This window comes from Heterocephalus glaber, unplaced genomic scaffold, assembly GCF_053883595.1.
Source record: "Heterocephalus glaber isolate CG9 unplaced genomic scaffold, H.glaber_assembly_v1.0 deba00001428, whole genome shotgun sequence".
NCBI lineage: Eukaryota > Metazoa > Chordata > Mammalia > Rodentia > Bathyergidae > Heterocephalus > Heterocephalus glaber.
The window spans coordinates 14,418,054-14,442,141 of NW_028258293.1; the positions used below are offsets into that span (position 1 = coordinate 14,418,054).

The window sequence follows — 24,088 nt, forward strand, 5'->3', positions numbered from 1 at the left end:
ATATATCTGAATGTTGAGGGGCTTTAACCATTAATTTTGATAATGTATTTAACCCTGGGAACAATCAGAAACTATAACTATAAGGTTACAATGCTTTTGACCTTTGGAGAACAGAGGGCACTTGCTACAGTAAACAATATATTATATTGCTACTTATTTCAGTTCTCTCACCCGTATAAATTTCAAGACCAGTTGTCATTTGCTTTCCTCAGCTATGTTAGCATTGGTCCTTAAGTAAGTCAAAAAGAATGTAAAAGAAAGAGGACAGTGTAATGAGGTAGTCATGTAAATATGGCCTTTAAGTAGCTATGATGTTAGATTGTTTCTGAAGAAATATGGTCTCAGGAACTAAGCTCTGAATGACTCTTTTTGATGAAAAAAAAATGGTTTCACTGTATTGATTCATTTTATGTGATGACTTTTAATATGATAGATCCTTAAAGTAATTTTGTTTTGTTTTTAATTGGAAGTAATGTTGTCTCATAGGTGTAGCTTATGTTAAACACAAGCTGGTACCATATGCAAAGTGATACACCTGTCTCATGCTTTCTTATTAAATGATGCATGCTTCTCTTCAGCAAATACAGTAGTTAAATATCACACAGTTTAAGAATTTCTAATTAAAATATCTCCATGTGTCAGCATATTGGTAATGTATTATTTTAATCCATTTATTTTGTTTATGAAACAGTGACATATGTTTAGATTGTGAAATATATGAGCCTTAAAAATCACTTTATTGAAGAAAATTAATTCCTACAATGCTGTCTGGGTAACGTGTGCACTCACCCAGTCAGTCACTGGCGGCACTGCCAGTCTTAATGTTGGGGAGGCGCACTTCCTACTGGCATCCACATAACAGTCTTGGAAAGAAGCATAAATGTTCTTTTTCTTAGCTCTAAATGATAAGGCTTTTATTTTTTCCTTCTTAATTCAAACATGTCCCCCTTCCCCTTACACTTTTTGTTCACATTTTTAAAAATATGTACAATGAAAGATGGGACCGAATATTTGTATAAGGGATTATGAAAGACCAATCAAAATTAAAACAAGCTAGTTACCTTTTCAAAGTTAGATATAGTAATTTGTTTGTCAGCAGGGAGATGTTTGGGTCAGCCCTGAGATAAAGTAACTGTCAGCAGTTATTCCTACAAGACAAGTAATTTCACTCAGTGTATTACTGACAGATTGCTCACTTCTCTGAATAACCAGAGAAAACAAACTTAATATTGTTACAGGCAGAGTTTCTGTCTTCATTAGCTCCAGAGAATGATTTTTATCAAGAATTCAAAACCCACCAAGCTTTAGTTGGAACATATTTTAACAGACTACTTCTTAAATGATGGTATGAGTGGTAACCCAAATGAAGGAGTTGTATATGAAAAATTTAAAAAATGAATATGAATACATTTTCACCTTTATTTGATGGACATTCTGTGTGGTTTGAAGAAGGTTAGAGGAAAGAAGTATAATTAAAACCTTTAAGTACTGAGAAAACCTATCAACCTAAGTTATAAGTTATGCTTAAATGAAGCAAAATCTTGCCAAGTTTACAAAGGTAGAAGAGAACAATTGGAATTTTTGCAAAGGTGCATATAAGCATATATTTTATTTAAAAGATATTGTCAATTTTCATGCTACAAGTAGAAAATGAAGAAGTGCCCATAAACATGGGGAATGCTCTATTTCTATTTTAGTTTCAACCTGAATCTTTATGATATTGTATTCACTGACTCATACTTTGTCTTATTTACAGTTGTAAACATGCTTCAGTGCTACAGAGGGATGAGAGGGTGAATTAACTTTGCTAGGCAGGCTTGGGAGGTTGTGATTCCTAATTGAAAAGAGGGTTGAATAAAGAGTTGATTAGAGTGACTGACTACTGGCTACGCAATGGAGAGAGAGAAATGTGCTGGTTCAAAGCATGTTTTGAGGATAGCAACCATGGGGCTGTACTTTGAGAGGAAATACTTGTGTTTTTCTTAATCAGTATCACTCACCACCTCTGATTCTCTTCTTGACTTTTAATAGTGTGGTAGAACTTGAGAGAACCATTATAGCTACTGCTAGATAAGCCTTGGGCTAATGAAATGTGCTATGTTGTCTTACATTTTCAAAATACCTTCATTTTCTTCATCTTTTTCATTGTAAAAAGAGTAGAATATATATCCCCAGGATCATTGTAAATAACAAATGGGATAATGAAGCAAATATTAGATTTCTAAAAATGTCAGCCAAACCATCATCAGAATAGATTAAAAAGAAAAAAATTGTAGAGAACGAATCTAATATAACCAGGTGGAAGTCTTTGAATTCAGGGATCTTTGTTTCTTTTTCTTATCATGAAATCCCCTACATTAAGTGGTACAGTATTTGGTAAAATGAATGAATTAATAAATTTCATTTTTGTGGCCATCTGGGACCTAAGCTTCTTTGAAAACTTTTTAAAATGTTTGATCAGTTGTTCTGTCTGTAAGAAGCATTATTCCACGTAAACAACTTTTCATTTCTAGATAGGCTTCTCAGGAAAACTTGCAGCTTCCAAGTGGGTCCTGGTAGAGGCTAAAAAAAATACAAGCAGATTTGAAAAGCATGCAAATTAGGAAGACAGCTCCTAGGTTTTGGAGATCTGACTTGTCATTACAGTCAAGGAAGCAGAAGTTGTTTATAATCACCCGCAAATTAAAGTATTGAATGAACTTGATTTTCTTTTGGAAATTTGATTTACATTTGGGTTTAAGTTAATACATAGAAGTTGGCTCTTCTTACATAGGCCCTGTTATTCACTATGTTTAAGTTATCTGATTAGTAGAGTATTTATTTATATGTTGAGAGCTGTTTCAGTAAGCGCCCAGGACCTTGGAATTATAAAACCTACACAGCCCCCCCCTTTTTTTGTACTGGGGATCGAACGCGGGTCCTTGTGGTTATGGGGAAGGTGGTGGAACCACTGAGCTAAATAAATCTTTTGTCCCCCTCTCTTAATGTAAGATTTTCACCAAAGTCATTTAACTCCTGCCCTACTAATTAATCCACTCAATAGGAAGCTCCCAGTGTATAGTATGATCAGCTCTTCATTACGTGTGGGTTCTGCATCCATGGATTCATCCAACCACAGATCAAAAATATTTAGAAAAAATTTTGCATGTGTATCCAATCTATACAGACTATTTTTATTGTCATTATTCCCTAAACAATACAACATAACAACTACTTTAATAGCATTTACATTGTAATAGGTATTATAAGTAATCTAGAGATGGTTTAAAGTATACTGTGAGGATATGGATAGGTTATATACAAATACTATACATTTTCTGTAAGGGGACTGGAGCATCCACAAAAATTGATACCTATGAGGGGGTCCTGGAAGCAATCCTTCATCCATCCTGAGAGATGACTGTACTTGCATTTCAGTAGATTGCTCATAAAATGTAATGGATCCTTAAATAATAACAGATATTCCTGTTCTTGTTTTACCAAATATATTTTAAAGTATTTTTGATTGATATTTCATAAATTAACCTAGACCTTGGTCCTTGGTACCTGTCAGTGTTTACATAAGAGCTGTTGACCTTGAGCAGTATACAAGCAAAAACAAAGTTAAGTGATAGATATGTATGAAAATATTACTACTTAAAATATATTCGTATTTTTAACTATATCAAACTCTACAAAATGCAAGTATATGGTGCTCATTTGAAGCAAGTTTGAAACAGAGATGCTTTTCACCTAGATATTCCTTTGTGGGATATCTGTCAAGTTTTTATTCTAATTCACCTTCTCATTTAAATTAAAGAAAGAATGAAATGTTACATGCTTTTAAAATTCTTATTTGAAAACACACTTTTTATCTTTGAAGTGGCTGCTAAAATAACATAATGCTACTGTACCATTAAAGCTGTATCAATATCTATCTTTAAGAGTTGATAAGTGATCATGAGCAGGAAAAACTCTATATAAAAACTCTATATACTCTATGATTTCAGATCTATGACATTCTGGAAAGGGCAAAACTATGGAGACAGTAAAAAATATCAGCAGTTGGTGGGGTTGGGGTGGGTGAAAAGGATGAGTAGGAATAGCACAGAGGTATTTTAGGGTTGTGAAAATACTCTGCATTGAGTCTGTAATGGTAGAAACATGTCATACATTTATCTAGATATATAAAATGTATAATACCTAGAGTGAACCCTAATGTAAACACAATGGACTTCAGACAATTATGTTAAAGAAAGGTCATCGGTTGTGACAAAGTGAGACTATATATGTATAGAGTAGGAAAGTATGTGATTGCTATACCTGAACCTCCTTCTTACTTTTGCAGTGAAACTAAAACTACTTTGAGTGTAGTCTTTCTTTAAAAAGTCTGTGATTAAATCCAAACATAACATTTAATCACTCAGTTATTCAACATATATTTATTTAGCACCTAATATGTGCTAGGCACTGTTCTACGTAACAGTGCTCAACGGGGAGCAATTTTCATTTCCAAGGGTTTGATTGACAATGTCTGGTGATCTTTTTTATTATTTTAATTGAAGGAGATTAAGGAGATTACTATGGACGTCTGTGGGTAAGAGGCCAGGTAAGTGGTGCTGAACACCCTGTAATGCCTTGGACAGCCACCTACAATGAGGAATATTCCAGTTCAGCGTGTCAATAGTGCTGAGGTTGAGAAAACCTCACATATATATAGTGGAGAACTATCAAGGAATAAGATACCCTTGTAGAATTTACATTCTAGTAAGAAAAGAGAAAATAGGGAAAGGAATACATAATAAATAATTGCTATTGCAAATCTTATTCATTAGAAATGTCCTCACCTATCTCTCTGCCTGAATCCAGATCAGCAGATTTTTTAAAACTAAAACCTACTTGATTGCTTGTCCTAAGTTTTTTGCTTCACTTTAATCTTCAAAATGAAAGCTTTTATTCTACCCAGTCAATAAAACTGGATGGGATCAAACCTGGGGCTTCATGCATGCTAGTAAGTGATCTGCCACTAGGTTATAGTCCCAGCCCTTGGGTTTTTAATAAGGGAATATTATTTTTGATATTAACAATAAATAAGTCTATCTTTTAGACTGGAATAAATATGAAATTTCATGAACACCTGGGAGCTGTTCATTAGCTTTTATAGAATGCTGTTTCCTGAGATCCCATAAGATATATGAAATCATTTTTGGCAGAGATCATATACTCGATGTATAAATCAGATATTATATAGGAAACCTGAATTTCTTACTAAAGTAAGGCAAAAGCTGGATATAAGAATAATGTAAATATTATGTACGTGTACACACATGGGCACACATATACATATGTATGTAATAACTATTTTACAGTTTAAAAAGCAATCTACATTTAGCCTTTATAATAAATGTGCTCTAATATTATCTCCATATTTTCAAGGAAGAAATTGAAACTCAGATGAGTAAAGTGTCTTGGACCATAATACTCATCTATCAAACAAAATAGGACTATAGTAGATGGTTTAAGTGTATTTTAAATTTTATTTCTCAGCCAGAATTTTTGATTTAAACTCTGATGACTGATAAGAAGCACAGTCATTTAGAAAATTTCTTGCATAACTTGTTCTTTTCTTATAGCAAAATTTAAATGAATTAAAGGCATTTTAATTAAATGATAAAAGGGAAAATTTCAATGTCAACATGACATTCTCATGATCCCAAAGAATTTCCATATTTTTCAGATTTCCAGCTGTATAGAAAAACTTCACATCTAATAGAATTTAACAAGGATAAGAACTACTGTGATAAAAACTGTCCTATTCTGTAGCTTTTTTTGGAGGAAAATGCTGAGAATACTTTTGCTGTGTGCAGAAGCACTATTCTTTGGAGAGTTTCTAAGGATGTCTTACAATTTCAAAGTTTTGATAAGTCTCCTGGAGTAGCTGGGGACTGTGTCCTTGGCCATCCCTAGCCTGTGCAGCCCTCTGAGAGTGTTCAGCAGGTTGCACGCCAGCAGAGGAAGCAGATGTTTGACCATGCTGGAATGGAGTGCCTGCTGCATCAGGAGCTGGGTATTCCTCTTGACATCTGGATGTTGCTGGGTTGGAATGTCTGCCTTAGGCCAGGAGGCTGCAGGAGCTGTGGGGCAGAAAGCACAGAATCTTTGCTGCTCTTTAAGTGATTAGTGCACTGAAGCAGCAATAATGTTGAATTATCGCTTGGGTGCTTTCTTCTCAGGAATCTTGGGACAATAGGAGAGTCAGGAAGGAATATTTAAAGGAAAGTCATGTTCAGAGTGACAAGACTAATTATAGAGTATTAAAGAGCTTAGTTTAAATGATTTAATTTACAAATAGATCTGGGCAGTGTATGAAACTTAATAGAGACTTTTCCAACTTAAAATGACTAACACAGAAACATTATTTCAGCAAGTGTCCAGTTTTAGAGTTTGGTCAGGTTGTGCTACAAAAGATATAGCATCTGATAAAAATAGAAAATATGTTAATACTTGTAGCTGCTAGGGAAATTTTCTCTAAGCTGAGGGGAAAGAAGTCTTTTAAATGAGAGATTGAATTAGATACTGGATTTAATTGTTTCACTTTATCACGCCAAAAACTGGTCTGTGTTTGCTACCCAAAGCTGAAACCATCTGTTATGCCAATTCCCTTTATGATATTTATTATTTAAGCACAATAGATGTGGAAATGGATAATTTAAAATGTTTAAAATATTTTGTGATGAACAGTTGTCACATTGTTATTTTTTGCCTTTTATAATTTTTCATTAGTGAGACTTCTGTGGTTGAAGAAGTCTTCTTATAAACAGATTATGACCATTTGTATTTACAGTAATGTATTGGAGAAGAATGCTGTGTTGCTTTCGCTTAACCTCTGAGAGTCTAAGGGGGTTATATTTAATTAACACTGGTGAGAATTTGACCTGAAAGGCTGTGAAAAGTGATGGAGCTGCATTTTCCAAGCTCTGCTCTAGTCAACTGGGAGAGAAATTTAAAAAAAAATTACAAAGTACTATTTTCTGAAATTCCCTCTAACTAAGCTGTATTTCAACAGGCCATTTAATGCTCAAATGGACAAAGGTATTACTTCAGTCATTGAATTGTATCAAACTCCTTCTCAGAGGCCCAGTTTAAAAACTCTATAGGAAAAGAGGTTTAGCATCACACTCCCAATGGATTACCACTCAGTCTGCTTGAAAAGAAAAGCAAATTAATAAAAATACATTTTAAAAATGCAGAAGAAACACTGTCACTGAGTGGAATAGCAAGTCCTCCCACCTCTGAGACTGCCCTCTGGAGTTGAGGAGAGTCTTAGCTGACAGCACACAGAAAAAGATACTCCTCTTGCTAGCATTGCTGTTCCCATTCAGTACATCTTCTTAAGGTGCAAAGAAGTATTTGCTCCATGTCCTAAGGGACAGTCCTTGCATAATGTATAGTTATGTTATTGGCTCCAACATAGCACAATAGAGAAATCAAGAGTGTAAGATCATGAGAACAAAAGAAAGAAGCTTTATTGAGATGGTAGATATGGCTAGATATGACCGATTTGGATGGAAATGTTTTGCTTTTCCATCCATCTATCAATGGCATTTCTTTGTTGTAGAACAAGTCACTCATCTGTAAATCACGTATGTTAGATCATGCTCTCCTAGTTTTGTACCTATCTCTGCCGGCATTTCCTGATTATGAAACATTATCACTAAATATAGACATACCTCACTATGAAAAAGGAAGATGACTATATATGTATTAGTTTATATGACCATTTATTGAGGCAACTTGTTACCATTCAAATAGCAGCTGATTTGCTCTCTTACGTGCTTTTTATTTATACATTAGTAATGCTTTCAGGTTTCAAGGAAGCAATGTTTCCTGGTTCCACATGACCTCTGCAGTTAAAAGAACTAAGTGACCATGAGCTAATTTCTTATGAATCTCACTCTGTTCATCTGTGAAGTCAGATAATAACATCTCCCATTGGGTTATTATGAGATAAAATTAAGTAAGATAATACAAAAAGCATGAATGCTGCATGACTGATGCTCAATAAATATCATTTCTTTCCATAGCTTTATACTATAATCTCTTATTCATTTATTAATTTAACAAATATTTTTAAATTATATACTATATACTTTAGGTACTCTGTTAAACAAGCAAAGCAACTTCCTGTTCTTATGGACTAGGGACAAAATCAATTAAATGAGCAACACTTCAAAGTGATAGGAACAGATGATATAGGGCTACTCACTTGGCATATAGGCATATAAATATACTCATTCATTAATTAACCAAGCTGTTGTATTTAGGGACTTTGAAATATTTCTGTCCAAATATCTGTGTCTGATGACTGCTCCCAATTTCAAGAAGCATGAGCTTTAGCACAGTGCTTTTTAACAAGAAATGATAGCCAGTTAGTTATTAAGATACTATGTATTGGACTTCCCACTAATCAAGAGAAAAAAGCCATGATACTGAAAGAAAGTCATAAACAGACAATGAGGTCCTAAAATTTCATAGATTTCTAGAACTTGAAAAGCCTCTGGAGGCCTCAAGCGTCAAGTCCTAACTCTATTCCTGGTCCCATGAGTTTCAGCAAATTAATCTTCCTGATACCCAAATACTGTTAAGCAGAGTTAGGAATAATAGCTCCCTAGGGCAGTTGTGAGGATGTCCAAGAAATGCCTGGAAAGATGCTTTGCATACACTCAAGTGCTATGTAATCTTTTGATTTTCTACTTGGAGAGACTGAGGCCCAGAGAGGTGAGTTAACTAGGTAGCCAGTTAGTGGCCTGAGTTAGTGTGTAAAGAATTGTGAGGCAACAGTGTAAATATTGCAGTCTGACTGACTCTTGTGCATAAATTATGGTCAAACTGAATTGAACACAAATAGGCCAAAAGGGCAGTATATTGCATGCTCCCACCTATTTTAGGTAGAGGTGGATGGGACATGGGGTTTAATATATACAAAATATATAAAATATATGTAATTGAATGTACAAACCTAATGAACAGTATTCAATAAAAACAAGTCCCTGTCACAGTGTTGGTAGTTATGTCAAGGCTGAAATTTAAATTTATACTGTATTAGCATGCTAAAAGGATTAATTATTTAATTAGTTCACACATACATTAAGTTCCCTGAATGTTTATTAAATATCTAACATAGTAAGTACTTTTGTCTATTTTGGCCTACTAAAATCAATAAAACTTGACCCTTGCCCTCAGGAAGCCCACAGTCTAGTAAGCAATGTGATAATTGGTAAAATAGATTTTATCAGAGTGAAAATGCTATAGGAGGAAGAAGTGTTTGATGCAGCCTAGAGAAGGACTAGTGACCTTCATGGATGAAGTGATGATAAAATTGAATCTTGAAAGGGAAGTATGTATTTATTAGGTTTGTGGGGAATTATGCATAATGACAGAGATGCAGAGGAGAAGTACTCCAGACAAAGAGAACAACCTGCCCATAGGTGTAGCAGTAATAGACAGCATGGCATGTTCAGAAACAGTTGGCACAGACTGAGGGTACAGGAGCACTAGTAAGTGAGACTGGAATGGTAAGCAAGGGGTCAGATCGCAGAGAACCTTTTATGCCACTCAAGGGAATTTGCAATGCATGTGGTAGACATGATTTTACACCATAAATGGTAAAGTGGTATAAGGTACAGTGAACAGCTTTATGGTATGATATTTCTCTATTAATTTGATCTCTAGTTTGCAGTTCCCATTACCCTAGATTTAATAGTTAGGGAATTATGTTTGGTAAGATTGATAGTCCCTTTAGTACAATGGTACCCTGTAGCAAGTGAGACTGTACAAATAGTGTAATGATACATGCTGAATAAACAAAACCAATTAAGACTGAAGGAAAGCCAAGGCCCAACCATTTCCTGGGGATTTGGGGAAATCGTGTAATCTGCAGTTTGTACTAAACCCAATCATATTTAGCACATTGCTTTCAGTGAATGGGTCTTGATACTATATATTCCAACCAAGTGATGAAACAAGAAGTAAAAAAATCTATAAAGAAAAGCTATGGTTCTTCTGATTGTTAATGCCTTGTAATTATGCCCCTCTCTGGAATAATAAAATGTTCCTTGGCAGAGGTCAGGATCTCTGCCACTGACTTATTTAACAGATCTTCTTAGCATCTGTCCTGCAGACTGGGCACTTTATTAGCAGACAAGAGACCTAGCAGACTTAGCCTGCTGTGTACCTTTTTCACATTCACACAGCTGTGGATTAACTGAGACTTTCCAGAAGAGGACCGACCAGAAGGGACAGTAATGTTATTGGCTGATTGTAAAAATATGAGTAAAAAGAGCAGGAACAAATGTTGCTTGAGTACAACTCAGTGTTTTTAGGGTGACAATTACCAGTCTGTTTTAAAGAGGAATAAAGGCAGCTATTTCACTAGAAAAGGAAAGTCTATTCATATCTGTGTGGGAACCTAATCAAACTCTTGTTTCCAATGACGATGACTCCACAGTTGCACCAGGTCTGCGACAAGAATGCTTCTTTTGTGTACCAATAATGTGGAAATGATAAAATTTCCTTTAAGAGACATATGTGTTTACATCATGAGATGTGTTATTTGACAAAATGGTTTGTTCTTCTCATATTTTCCATACAGAGTTTCATGCTGGGTTGTCAGACTGGAAATCTTTGATTAACTAGAATTAGTTACTGAAATAAAATAGACAGTTCTGTTTTATGATTCATCTTACTGAGCTATAAATTATTGTAAAACATATGAGGAGTGACAGATAGAAGTGCTGACTTGACCCTCTGACCCACAAGAGGCACAAAAACATAAGATTATTCCTTCAGAGAGCTGCATAGAGACATAAATATTCCATGGTCCACTTGGAATTATGCCCTCTTAACAAACTAAAGCTGTGATTCTGCATCATGTAAAAGAGTTTTCTAGGGATGTCATGGTAGTCTCTCAGGAGATAACTGTGGTATAGAGAAATTCACCTTAAATTAGGCCTTTGAGGGCTCAAAGAGTTTCCTGTGTCCAACAATGGGCAGTTACAACAAGAACAAAACAAAGTTCCTATTCCCTAAGTGAACTGCCAAGGGTAGTTTTGTTTTTCTTTTTCTAGAGAACTGGTACATTTTATGTATTTCAAAGCCATGTTGGCTCTTAGTGTAAACGTCTTAGTTCAGTTCCACACAGCTTTTGGATACTAGCCCCAGACAATAGGCTCCAGGGGGAGACATCACTAAATGCACAACAGAAACTCCATTAGCCTCAACACTTCCTGTGTTACAGGGATAAGTGTCTATTCCATTCATGGTTATTTTTTAATTTTTAGTTACCAAAGGACCTCTTTCTGGAGCTTCACTGTGAGAAAAGCCTACCTAATCGCCCCTAGTCAAAATTAATTGTTCCCAGTGATGGTGTTTCAGTAGTAATTTGTAAATGCTTATCATATTATGTTTTCTCCTCTTCCTCTTTCCTATCTTTGCTGTGTGACAGCATATCTTTGCTGTTCTGACGGTGTGTCTAATTTTCATATTTGTATCCCTAAAAAACTTTTGCTAAATTATATAAAAATACCAATAAGTAATTGATTTCCTCTTTTCCTTTCTTTCTTTCTTTCTTTCTTTCCTTCCTTCCTTCCTTCCTTCCTTCCTTCCTTCCTTCCTTCTTTCTTCTTTCTTTCTTTCTTTCTTTCTTTCTTTCTTTCTTTCTTTCTTTCTTTCTTTCTTTCTTTCTTTCTTTCTTTCTTTCTTTCTTTCTTTCTTTCTTTCTTTCTTTCTTTCTTTCTTTCTTTCTTTCTTTCTTTCTTTCTTTCTTTCTTCTTTCTTTTTTCAGTACCGGGGATCGAACTCAGAACATCGTGCTTGCCAGGCAGGTGTGGTGCCATTGAACTACATCCCTATATTGAGTCTTTATGGTGTGCCTCTGTTCCAAGTGTGTCATGTGTGTTAACTCATTTACTCCATAAAACAATCTTTTAGAGTAGTTTCTTATTATCTTTATTTTACAGCTGTGGAAATTTAAGGTCTAGAGAAATTAAATAGCTTGCTCAAGATCACACAGTGAACAGTGGTTCTGACTAAAGAATGTGTACTCTTAATCACTATGATATTTTGCTTTTCATAGCAACTTATAAGACTTTATTTTTATAAATTTCTCCTTTATTCCTTTATATAGCCATTACCTGCTACAGGATATTTTCACAGTGGGTTATTGAGCTATGTATCAGTATCATACGTAGTGACAAGAAAGCATGTTGTATGCTTATTACCCACTATTTGAAAGATTTTTACTATGGCTGCAATGTACAAGGTATCATTCCTTTCTGCTAATTAGAGAGTAAGCCATAGGTATTACTGTATGATACAGATGGCATATTTACATACTGCAAAATATGCTGAAGTTCTCCAGTTGGCAATAGTAATAATTTGCTATTTAAAAAGTGACAGCTAATGGAGATAGCCCTGAGGTACAGTAAAACATTTATTTGAATTTTTAAAAGTATAGGAAAAAAGAGGAAATTAAGAATATATTTTGCGTTATTCCTTGCTGAGTTTACCTGATCACTTTTTAAATAAACTCAAAATACTTCCTTGTTTCCTGCAATATTTATAACAAATACAAATTTTACTTTAGTAATAACATGAAATTTAATTTTAATATGTCTGTACATTTCATCATAGGTATAAATTGTTCATTACTATGATTCTTGTGTTACATCTTCCAAAGTCTGCTGTGAAATTACAGCCAAGTTCAGTTCAAAAACAGTAAAAATATCCCTATAGTAAACATTCACTTCCAAATGGCAACATTTGTTATGTCCAGTGATTAATGTTAAAAAAATAGTATTTAGGAAATATTATACTTTCCTTTCATGAAATTCTGTTTTCCCAAACATATATTTTTAACAATTTAAATTAGACCTTTTTAAAGTTACATAGTTGCCCATATTTGTCTTCATTCTCTGTTGGTTTGGAAGCTTTATTATGGATGGAATTTGAAGGCCATAGAAACTGGGCAGTTGTAGAATATTTTTGAAGCAACAGCATCTGGCTCCTTGGCAGTTATCATGGGCCAAGGCAAAGCAGCCCTGGCGTGCCTCCAGTTTCCCATGTGGGTATTGCTGAAGGAGTTCCAGGTCTGCCATGTTGTTTTAATGGTGTTTCCTAGAAACCCTGAAACCCACACTAGAATCCAAAGTCCATGTCATAGCATAATAGGCCTCCATGATTTGGCCCCTTTGCTATCTTTCTGACACCTGACATAATACTCTTTTCCTTGTGCACTCTAACAGAGGTTCCAGCTACACTGGCATCATTGCTGTTTCCCAAACCTTCCAAGCACAAGCATACCTTTGCCAGAGGACTTTCTTTTATACTTTTTCTCTACCTGAGTGCTATTCTCAAATAATAACATGGCTTACTTCATTTATGCTTCTATTCAAATGTTCCCTTCTCTGAGTTCTACTGATCTTTATATTTAAGTCCTGAACCCCACCCTGTACTCACATACCCAAATACTTTATATTTCACATATTTCACATAGCAGAAATATGCAGAGGGTCTTTTCCCCACTGTCTTCCCCAAATTCACTGCTCACTTCTGCTTTTCCAAAACCTAAGTTCAGTAGTGCCTGGCTCATAGTAGACACTCAGTAAATAATATTTTGAATGAATGTATGAAGTAATGAATGATTTACCTTTTGGTTACATAGAAAAGATGCTTCAGAATACCAAGAAGCTGACATATACTCATGTACTAAGAGTATAATTCAGTACATGAACTTAAAAATATATACCCATTAAAATTTTTCTCATGACTCTTATTTTGTGAGAAGTAATTTTTAAATTTCAAATCCAAATTCTGAACTCATTAATGAGTTTTTATATCCTGTTAGTACAGTCAAACTGCACTTGTTTAAGGTCTACCTGACGAACTACCCTTTGTGACTAGAGAATTAAATAAGCATTACAAATGCAAGCTGTACCACTTGGAGCACTTTCAGAGAACTGGATCTCTTCAGTACTGCCTGCCCAGCTCTTGAAAACAGAAGGAAAATAGGTTCTTTCCCATAATACTTATTTCCAACTGCCCTCATTATCACCTCTTTGAATATCTTGCTTCAAGAACTAAATTATTAATTGTTTCAATGACTGAACTTTTATTTCTATAAATAAGGCATTATATATTTACATATTTTATTTAGCACCCTCAAAGAGGAAATCCTTGGAAAAAGCAGGGAGAGGTTGCTTTTTTCTAAAAATAATTGGGGGTTGCTTTGTTTATTCTTATTTGCATGTTGTAACTATATTCCCATAAGGAAATGCTCTTCTGAATGCATTCCAATATTATTGGTGCAAGCAGAAAATAAATTCCAAATGACTTTTTTTTTTTTGTAACAGAAGATTGGTGTTGTGTTATGTGATGGATTCTGATGCTTTAAAAAGGTATCTTAGTGTAAGGATAGGACCTTTGATCTGAGTCTCTCTTCTACTCTCTTTCCCTTTTTATGGCTTTTGTTTTCCTCCATGCCCAACACATCCCCTGCCCTATCAGTACAATGAGTTATGTCAGAGGAGTAAACTACCCAATGCTTGGGAAAATAGGCAAGAGGATCCTGAGCCAGGGAAACTCTTTCAATTCATTTTCCTTTATTTGACATTCTTGAGCTGACTGCAGGGAATAATGAAATGAATTAAATAGGTCCCGGTTCTCAATGGCTTACAGTCAATGCTTGTTCCATTTTTTAAAGCTGTTTTGGAAAGGCCATTAGCAGAATTCTCAAACGAGGGTGAAATAGACACATTTTTGGCCTTTTATGTATAAAACTTTAATTTAAAAAATCTGAAAACACCTTAACATGATTATAATTACTGTAACCTAATTACTGTGGTTGCACTTTTATATATGTACATTTTACAACAAATATTAAAATAAAGTTCTATAATATAAATCATCACTGGGTACCCATGGATTACTTTTCAAGTACAGTCAGGATAAATTTCTCTATGTAGCCCAAGGAGAATACCAGAAAAAAAATACATCTCTTTTATGTAGAACTAAAAGCTCTAATGTGATGTCCAAATTATCTTTTTGGTTGGTTCCTTAACAGAAGACATGAGTATATAGTGAAGAATGGATGGGGAAAGTAGGGAACTTGGGTTCTAGATTTCAGTCTACCTACTGCTCACCTGCTAATATTTTTATGCAAATTACTTGCCTTCTGTGGGCTTGGATTTTCTTCATCTGTACAAGCCAAAAAAAATTAGATGTTATTCAAAATTATTTCCTCTGCTAACATTATGGTATTTGGTATTTCAAAGAAAATCAGTGCTTTACATGAAGTCTCACACTTGTGTCAGAACAACAGAAATGAAGAGAGATTGCCTCCACTTTTGGAGGTACTTTTGGAGAGGGTTTGAGGGAAGGAAGGTAAACTAAGAAAAGGATGTAGGCAGAAATGATAATAATTCCAAGAATATTAGAGGCAAGATGAAATTGAAAGTTAATGAGAAGTACTTTTAAAGTCTTTCAAATAACTATTTTAAGCTCTTTCCTCACCCCTCTTTCAGTCTATAATACCTGTTAACTGAAATATGTTGTTTTCTATGCTAAATAAGCACTAAATTAGACTGCTTAATTAGCCCTGTCTCTGTTTCCACCTTCTCACAGCTGAGCTTGTCCAGCTTTAAGGCATATCTTACTTAGTAGGCAAAGGAATGACCATCAGCATTGTTTTGAAAGTGTAATAAAACCCATGGTATCCCTGAAGAACTAAGATAAGTTTGAGGCCTGTTGACAGAATCAATCAAGTAAATAATGACATTTCCTTAAGGATGTCTCCCTATGGTACACAAGGATTGGAGCTCTTAACCTGGGTAGCTGGGTTAGACCTAGAGTTCTGAAATATTAAGTGGAACCATAGAGAAAATAACAGGAGTAAATATAAAGGTAAGGGTTGATATCTTTTGGCAGCACCAGTAGATCTGTTGTTGTTAAATATTTTTCCTTCTCTTCCTTTGTTCATTCTTCACCAATAGACAGGTTATATTTGAGGGAGAAGTTTATTTCTTTTTCGCTCTGGGCCAGATCCTCTGGGTACTGTTTATTCTCTTGCTAATTGAAGTTTAAAAACATAGTACTCTACCTAAAAAAGAATTTGATATACAAAGTTGTGCTTGCTTATGTACTGTCAGTTTCCATATACTGAAGCATAATTAGTGACAATTTAAATCCTGTCAACGTGTATTCTGTCATTTTTCTTATTTGTACCCATACTTTGCATAGTAATTTTTTTACCCTATCACTATATTAAACTAAGATTTTAAAAAATGTCTTCTTCTGTGACTCAAAGATTGATTGGAGAAGAGAGTTGTCTAGAGCAAAATTGTGACCATTACTCCTTCAAGATAGCTGGTGGAACCACAATTTTCTTCATTTGAGGATTGTAAAATGCCATTTTTGAAAGAATGGCCACAAGATATCTGGAAATACAGTTTGCTATTTGAGAGTTCAAAATAGCAGAATCACATCAGAATCTCTCTTTTCTTTGGACAATAAACCTTGTCTGGTAGCTAGGACCAGGAAATAGGTTTCATTGTGATTTATTGTATAGTTTATTTAAAATAATTTAAAAGCAGAAAGAACATGGACTTAAAGTGAGACTGACTCTAAAATGAATAATTATTATTATCTTCTGTAACTAAAATAATAAGTTAAAATACCTAGAGTAGTGCCTTAGTATTTAATATATATTTATTAAATTTATGAATGAATGGGAGTGATGATTGGATAACTGGCTATGAGGTTATTTGAAAATCATGATTATGAAGAAAAAAAGCCTTGTATCTTTTCTCTATGGCATTCTCTGTTGGAGATCTTACATTATTTTATCATAGAAAGCAAACATAAGAGATATTTTCACATTATGATGAATATAGATAGATTGTAACACCACCTGTTATAATTTGACATCAGTTTCGCTGTTTTGGGACAAATCATGCGTCTCTTCTCAAATGCAACAATAGTATAACATGACTTCAGCACAATAGATAGGCCAGTTGTGTCCTGGCAAACCCTCAAGAATTTCCCCAGAAGGCTGAGTTTGATTGGTATAACTTACTGCTTTGTATTGAATCTAAGTAGGCATGGTTATTTAAGTATTACTTGAATCCAGATGCAAGAATGGCCAATTGTTAAGGCTTATCTTAGAACACAGAACTCCTGGAAACATTATTAGAAGTTATATGAGATGTAATCAAAATTTATGGTGAGTGTTTAAATTTTTAAAAACTTAGTACAGTAAAAAATATATTGCCATTAATTCCCCTCAAAATATTTCCCATTGTTTCAAAAACACTTATCTCATTGTTCTTGCCCCTTTCTGAAGCAGTTTTGGAAATTCTTTTCCATGAATGTCTTTAGGAGATCTGATAAAAAAATATGGTGAATGCTACTGCAGAGTGTCATCTACTGAAAGGCAGGCTTTGTAAAAATGTTACAGTGTGCCTTTATCTGCCTTATTCACTGGATCTGGTACCATGTGACTTCTGGCTCTTGCCCAAAGCCAGAATGATCATAAAAAATAAACATTTTTGAATCAGTTCAGGACATCAGGGCAGCCATGACAGTGTTAATGAAGACACTCATGAAAGGGAACTTTCAGAACTGCTTCAGAAAGTGGCATGAATGATGGAATAAGTGTGTTCAGAGTGAGCGGTAGTATTTTGAGGGGCACTAATGGTAATGTGTCTTTTATTGTAATTTTTAAAATTTGAACATTCATCAAATCCTGTGTTGAATTCTTACTCCTAAGAGTATTAGGAGGAGGGCCTTCATGAGATAATTATTCATAGGTGTAGAGGCTTCATAAGTTAGATTAATTCATCAAAGAGGCCGAGAGAGCACTGAGTCCTTGCACCACCAAGTAAAGTCAGAGAGCAGATGTCCACCTCTGGAGAGTAGGCCCTCACCAGACACTGAATCTTCTGGTGCTTTGATCTTAAATATACCAACCTCCAGAATTGTAAAAAATAAATTTCTGTTGTTTCTTAGCCACCTAGTTTATGGCATTTTTTTTGTAGCAGCCCAAATGGATTGAGCCTACAAAAGCCTACCACTCCATCCCACCCCTCTTCTCTTGCCATTCTCCTTGTACTCAGCACTCCCATCATATTAGCCTTTTTTAAGTTCCTCAAAAACTTGCCTCTCTTTTATACATCAGAGCCATAATAGTTGATGTTTCTTCTTTCTAGAACTTTTCTTTTGTCAATCTTTTCACCTAGGTAAATTTTAATAAAATGTTCCTTCCTTGGAGAAGTTATTCACATCCTGCAGACTATATTAATAACCTGTGTTTGATGATCTTTTGACATTATGTACTTTGCTTTCTCGGCAGTTACACTCATCATAATTTCATAGGCATTGTCTAAGCATTTATTAATACCTGTTCCTCATGTGAGCTCCTTTAAAATGGGCATCATTTCTGGATTGGTTTTTGATGTACCTCCAGAATCTAGCACAAAGTTTAATTAACAACTATTTAATAAAGATCTGTTAATGCACCAATTAATTCTGGAAATGTCCTTGAAAGATGTAAACATTTATTATATATTTATTTATAGTTTAAATGATACTCTGGCAATGTTGAAGTGAGAGCTAGAAAGTACTTCTAGTTCCAGTAACTAATTATATGATCTTGGGAAATCTACTTTTGCTTGCTAGCTCTCATCAGTAGAATGAGGAGGTCAAACTACCTTAAATAATGTGTTAAGGCCCTTTATTTCCATGTTGTAAGTATATCCTTATTCTACTTACCAAAATTTTAATGGTAACCACTTAAACACCCACTAAATAAGATGGAATATTTTTAGCCATAAAGTAAAAGCATTGCTTAAAGTATTCCTATAAAATGAGTAATTTTGGAAACAATATTTAGCTAGGTTCAATTTCGCGTGTATGTACCACATATCTCATATGTGTCTTAGGTAAGGAAAGAATTCAACATCCCAGTCACTGAGTACTTTTCAAAATTGAAATGGAAAAATATTTATTTACAAAGCAATCTTTACCAAAGTGTAAATGTTTGTAAGACTTCTGCTAATCCTATTATAAGCTTTAGTGTGTTGTTGATTTCTTATACCTCAACTGTGTTTAGGAATGGATATTTGTTATGACTATTACGACTATGAATTATGGTATGAGAATCCTGTATGGAATGATACTTTGCAAACCTATATGTAATAGTTAATCAGTCTTTAACCTTTTTTCTTCCTAAACCTTTAGTTTGCAAAGGGATTTTCTAACTGAAGTTATTTGGTTAGAATAACTAGTATTTTTATATCCTTTTTAAAAGGCTGCAGTAACATTTAGAGAAACTTTAAATTTTTTAGTAACTAGACTGAAAAAATTATTACTATACCTTAGTTATTGCTCAAAAGCTATAACTTATATTAGAAGAGTTTAAGTCAAGTTAGTGAAGCTAGTGTATGACAAGCAGCTCTCTAGTAAATATTTTATCAAATTATTTCAAAGAACTATTTCTTCTGAAACAATAAAATCTAACTGGAATTGAATTTATTTTCCTTTTTTTTAAAACTCAACACCATAGTATTATTTATTGCATATGTAATAAATATAATCATGTACCCCTTCAGTTGCCATATCTATAGACACTCTTTCCTAATGTGCAATCATTCTATATAGTATGTTAATTTAGAAAAGACTGATTGGGCGTACATTATTTGCAAGCCACCATTATTGGTGTTGAGCATTCAAAAAAATTAGATTGATCACGTCTTCAATAACCTTGCAGTCTGTCAAGGATAGTAAGATGTGTGTGTGTAACTAAACTTGGGTTAAAAGCCTTGATAAGCACCGCAAGAAAGGAATAAATCAAGTGTTAAGGATCTATATTTTACATCTCCTCCAGGGCTATATCCTTGGTCCAAGACTTTGAATCTTCCTCAGCTCCTAACACAAAGCCTTGCACATAGAACGCATTCAATTGGTGTTAGCTTAGAAGGTGAGCTGTGAAATTGTTTTGTAAATTTATGCCTATTCAGTGAATGACATTCTTATTAACCAACTGAATCTAAAACTTCAGTCTAAAAATATTATCACTAAAATAATGTTTTGTTAGAATTGTTTTAATTTTCATGAGTACCTTCTATCTTTTCATTGTACTTCATTTCTAATTTTATTTCAAGGCTCATTTTACTTAATCATATATGTTATTTTAATGTTCAATTTACCCAAATCTATAAGTTTCATGGAACATGGCTATACTTCTTCTACCTGTATGGTATTAGTAATCACAACTCATAAAAACCAGCTCTGACAACTCTTGGCATTTGTGTGGTTTTTGCCTCTGTTATGTACAACTTACTAGAAAAAGGTATAAAATAAATGATTGTCAGAACTTAAGAGAAATTAATATTTCCATATTTCTAAAAATCAACTGCAACTGTATTGTTCAATCTGAAGGTTGACTAAGTTGAGTCAGCTTTTTCAAACTAGATTTGTTTCCAAAGATTTTTCTTTTTTCACTAGTTGAAATTTTCTAAATAACCAAGATTCAGTAAAATAAATGGGCTTTCTTTTGATCTTCTGAATTGCAGAGAAAAAATGAAGGCATAAATGATGTCTCCTAAATCTTTTAATGATTCTTCAAGCCATGAAATATTAGATGTATAAGGAAGATGACATGTATTGTGTATTAGATTTAAGTAGGATATATTGGTTATGGTACCAGCTACTATATAGCTATTATCTTTTCAACCCTTAGCCACCTCTGTCAATTCCCTTCAGCGTGGAACTTTTCTTTGCTAGCTAAACCCAAGCAGAAATTTTACAGAAGCTTCACCTACTCCCCTTTCGAAGACACTTGACTAAATTTCACACAGCAGAGTGAAAAGAAAACAAAAAAGACAGCTTTTCTTTTGCCTAACTTCTAGCAGTTTGACTGTACTACTTGTGAATTTTTCTTGCCACTGAGTCATTGCACACAGAATTATGAAACTTTAATTTCTTTAGAGGCTTGTTCTATTAGAAAAATTGTTCCAAAGAAAGCAAAAATCTTGACATAAACACACCTGGCTCTTGCAAATTATTCTTTATTAAGCTTTCATTTAAATACATGTGCTGAAAGGTCTGTTTTTGATTACTATAATTTTTTTTATTTGTCCATCTGAATAATAGTAATGTCGGAAATTATACAAACCACCTGTTTTATTACCCTACTAATATGGCAAAGTTTGAGCTATTTTCTCTGTAGTTGATGACCTAGGAAGCTTTCTATTTATTATGATAGAAATTTGACTATCGAGGTAATAGCTTATTCTTGATTATAAAAGGAAAAGAAATTATTTGAATGAAGTTTTCAAGCATCGAGGCATCTGACTTATGGTTAACCATAACATATTAACACATTCATTTATTGCTCATTTTATGCAAATCTGAATATGGCAACAATTAAGGGTTTTAAGTGTAAATCTTCAGGAAGAAATAGGAATAGAGGCCAAGAAAGTTTTTGGAATATTTTGGAGTATGAGAAATGGATAGATGACTTACAACTTTTAGTAGGAAAAAAAGCTGATACGTAGCTTTAAGAATGTAAAGCCAGGGCCAGGGATTTAGCTCAGTGGTGTGGTGCCTGCCTGGTAAGTGCAAGGTCCTGAGTTTGATGCCCAGTACCACAAAGAAAAAAAAAAAAAAAAAGAATGTAAAGCCAAAAAAATCAAGCTCATATGGGAGCAGTTTTTGAAATATTTAGAAATTGAAGACATCATATATTACTGAAAACAAGGGTAAAAAGGTAAATTGTGCACATGACTGGTTGAAAATATGTATAAATTTGATCCCTCTCTAACCTTATTCGACCTGGTAACTACCATCCCTTCCTCCTAACCTCCACCACATGACTTGCCAGAAGACTGAAAGTTTTTTCTCTAGAGAAGTTGAACCTGACAGGTTTTTTGTCTTGGGAACATCAAACAGACTGAAGAATGAGTAATTGTGCTATTTTGAAAACAAGAAGGCTACATGATAGGCCAGCCAGTGAGGTCTCCCGGTTTCTGGCTCACATACTGATGGCATACACACCTATCCTGCAACCAAGAAAAGAATCTGAAGATGACTCTATAGGAATGGTCCAGTATAAGAGAAATGACCTACAGATAATGATATTTGAGATTCCCCAAAGTAAAATCCCATTATCTGCATTATTATCAGTCAATAAATCTAAGCCCAGACTCAGACTTTTCAGTAAACTTTTGAATTTGTCTTTCTCAGAGATGAATAAAAGGTCAGTGAACATTAGAGACCTTAGGAAAGTCTCTAATGGGAAAGAACCCAAAGAGTTTTAAACAAGAGTCAATAATGCAGAAAATAGAAAACAACAAAAAAACTCACATTTATTATTAGTATCCAGTAGAAGAAAGAGCAGGATGCTATAAAAAGAAGCAGAGAACAAGTGTACCCAGAGATATAATAATAGAAATTTTCATAGACGTCTTAGAAGATGTGGTTGAAAAAATATGTCATAGAGTACAACAAAAGGTCAAAGATTGGCAAATACAAATTAAAAATAAGAAAAAGAGAGGGTCAATGAGGAAGCCCAACATTTATCTAGTATGAGTTTAAGAAAACAGAGAGAGGAAATTTATTAATGAAAAATACCAGAAAACTTTCCTAACATTGAAGCACACAAGTTTATAGGTTCAAAGGGCTGGCTGAGTTTCTAGAATGTGGATGTAAAAACCATACATGGATGGACCCAGTAGTGAAATTTCAAAATACATATTATAAAGGGAAGATCCTAAGGCTTTTGAGGGAGAAAATAGATTCTATACACAGGATCAGGAATCAGAATAATATCCAACTTCTTTAGCAATAAGAATAAGAAGACCACAGATTATTGTCTTTGGAATTCTGAGAGAATTATTTTCAACTTAAAATTCAAGCTATAATCAAGTGGAAGAATATAATAATAATATTTCTAAAGATACTAGTCCCTAAAAAATTAACCTCGCATACACCTTTCTCAGGTAGCTCCTGGAGGATGTTCTCCAACAAACAAACAGTTTACCAACAGACAGGGAAACATGATAGGTCAGAAATGGGGAAACCAGGGGCATGAAGGAAGCTCTTTGTTACTTTATTCAAATTCAGAATCAAATGGGCAGCTCCTGTGCTGGTAAAAAGAAACTCAACTCACTATTTTTATTGTGGCAAATCTGGCAATATTCTGTTGAAGATCATATTATTCATATGCTGTCTAGAAATCGGACCCCAAGGAGAGAGTGACCATCACTGGGCCTCTGGAGTTCTGAGGGCAGCAGTCACCAGGAGAATCAGATCCCAGGGAAGCTCAGTCAGTGCAGGATGGGAATGATGTAGTCCTTCCAAGAATATAGGAAAGTTCAGGTTAGTTTCTGAGTTAGGAGTAATAAAATTACATGAGTGGATATACCAGACATTTAAAGAAATTTGTACAGAGAATTCAGGCACTAGAATCTTAGAGACTAGTCAAATTCATTTTTGGAATTCAGGACACTGAGTTCTTCAGAGATCAAATCCTTTTTCCAGGGTTGTAATGTTAGCTGCTGAAAGAAACGGGTATAGAACCATGATTCCCACACAAGTGCTCTTTCTGTTGTATTGTTTGTTTTTGTTGTTGTTTGTTTTGTTTTCCTTTGTAAAAAATAGTAATGAATAACTGCAAGGCTGTCAGAGAAATAGTTACCTAACAATATGGTAAGTATTTTGTTTTGTTTTGTTTTTTCTGAAACTCTGTTTCTGCTGCATTTAAAGAGATCAATGTTTGTCTTCCCTGTTTTGCAGCAGCTCTACGCCGCTCAGCTGGCCAACATGCAGGTGTCACCTGGAGCAAAGATGCCATCAACTCCGCAGCCTCCAAACACAGCAGGCGCCATCTCACCTACTGGGATAAAAAATGAAAAGAGAGGGACCAGCCCTGTAACTCAAGTTAAGGTATTTGCTTTGCAGGATTGTGGAAACAGTTTGGAAAATAGCTTCCCAAGAAAGGTAGTGAACCAGGATATGCTAGGAATAAACAGCAGGAACCATAGCAACATAAAGGATC

At 34.4% G+C, this 24,088-nt stretch overlaps 1 protein-coding gene across 50 annotated transcripts in view; it reads left to right on the forward strand.

The window, feature by feature from the left end:
* The window catches only part of Sox6 (SRY-box transcription factor 6), a 689,857-nt gene that overhangs the window by 570,622 nt on the left and 95,147 nt on the right, over positions 1 to 24,088 (forward strand). For 47 of the 50 annotated variants that reach the window (XM_087211270.1, XM_087211269.1, XM_021263841.2 and 44 more), the window contains one exon: positions 23,827 to 23,976. In XM_087211270.1, the coding sequence (XP_087067396.1) occupies positions 23,827 to 23,976 (150 nt within the window). The remainder of the gene's footprint in view (positions 1 to 23,826; positions 23,977 to 24,088) is intronic. The other 3 variants (XM_087211268.1, XM_021263845.2, XM_013074615.3) reach the window with 1 other exon arrangement.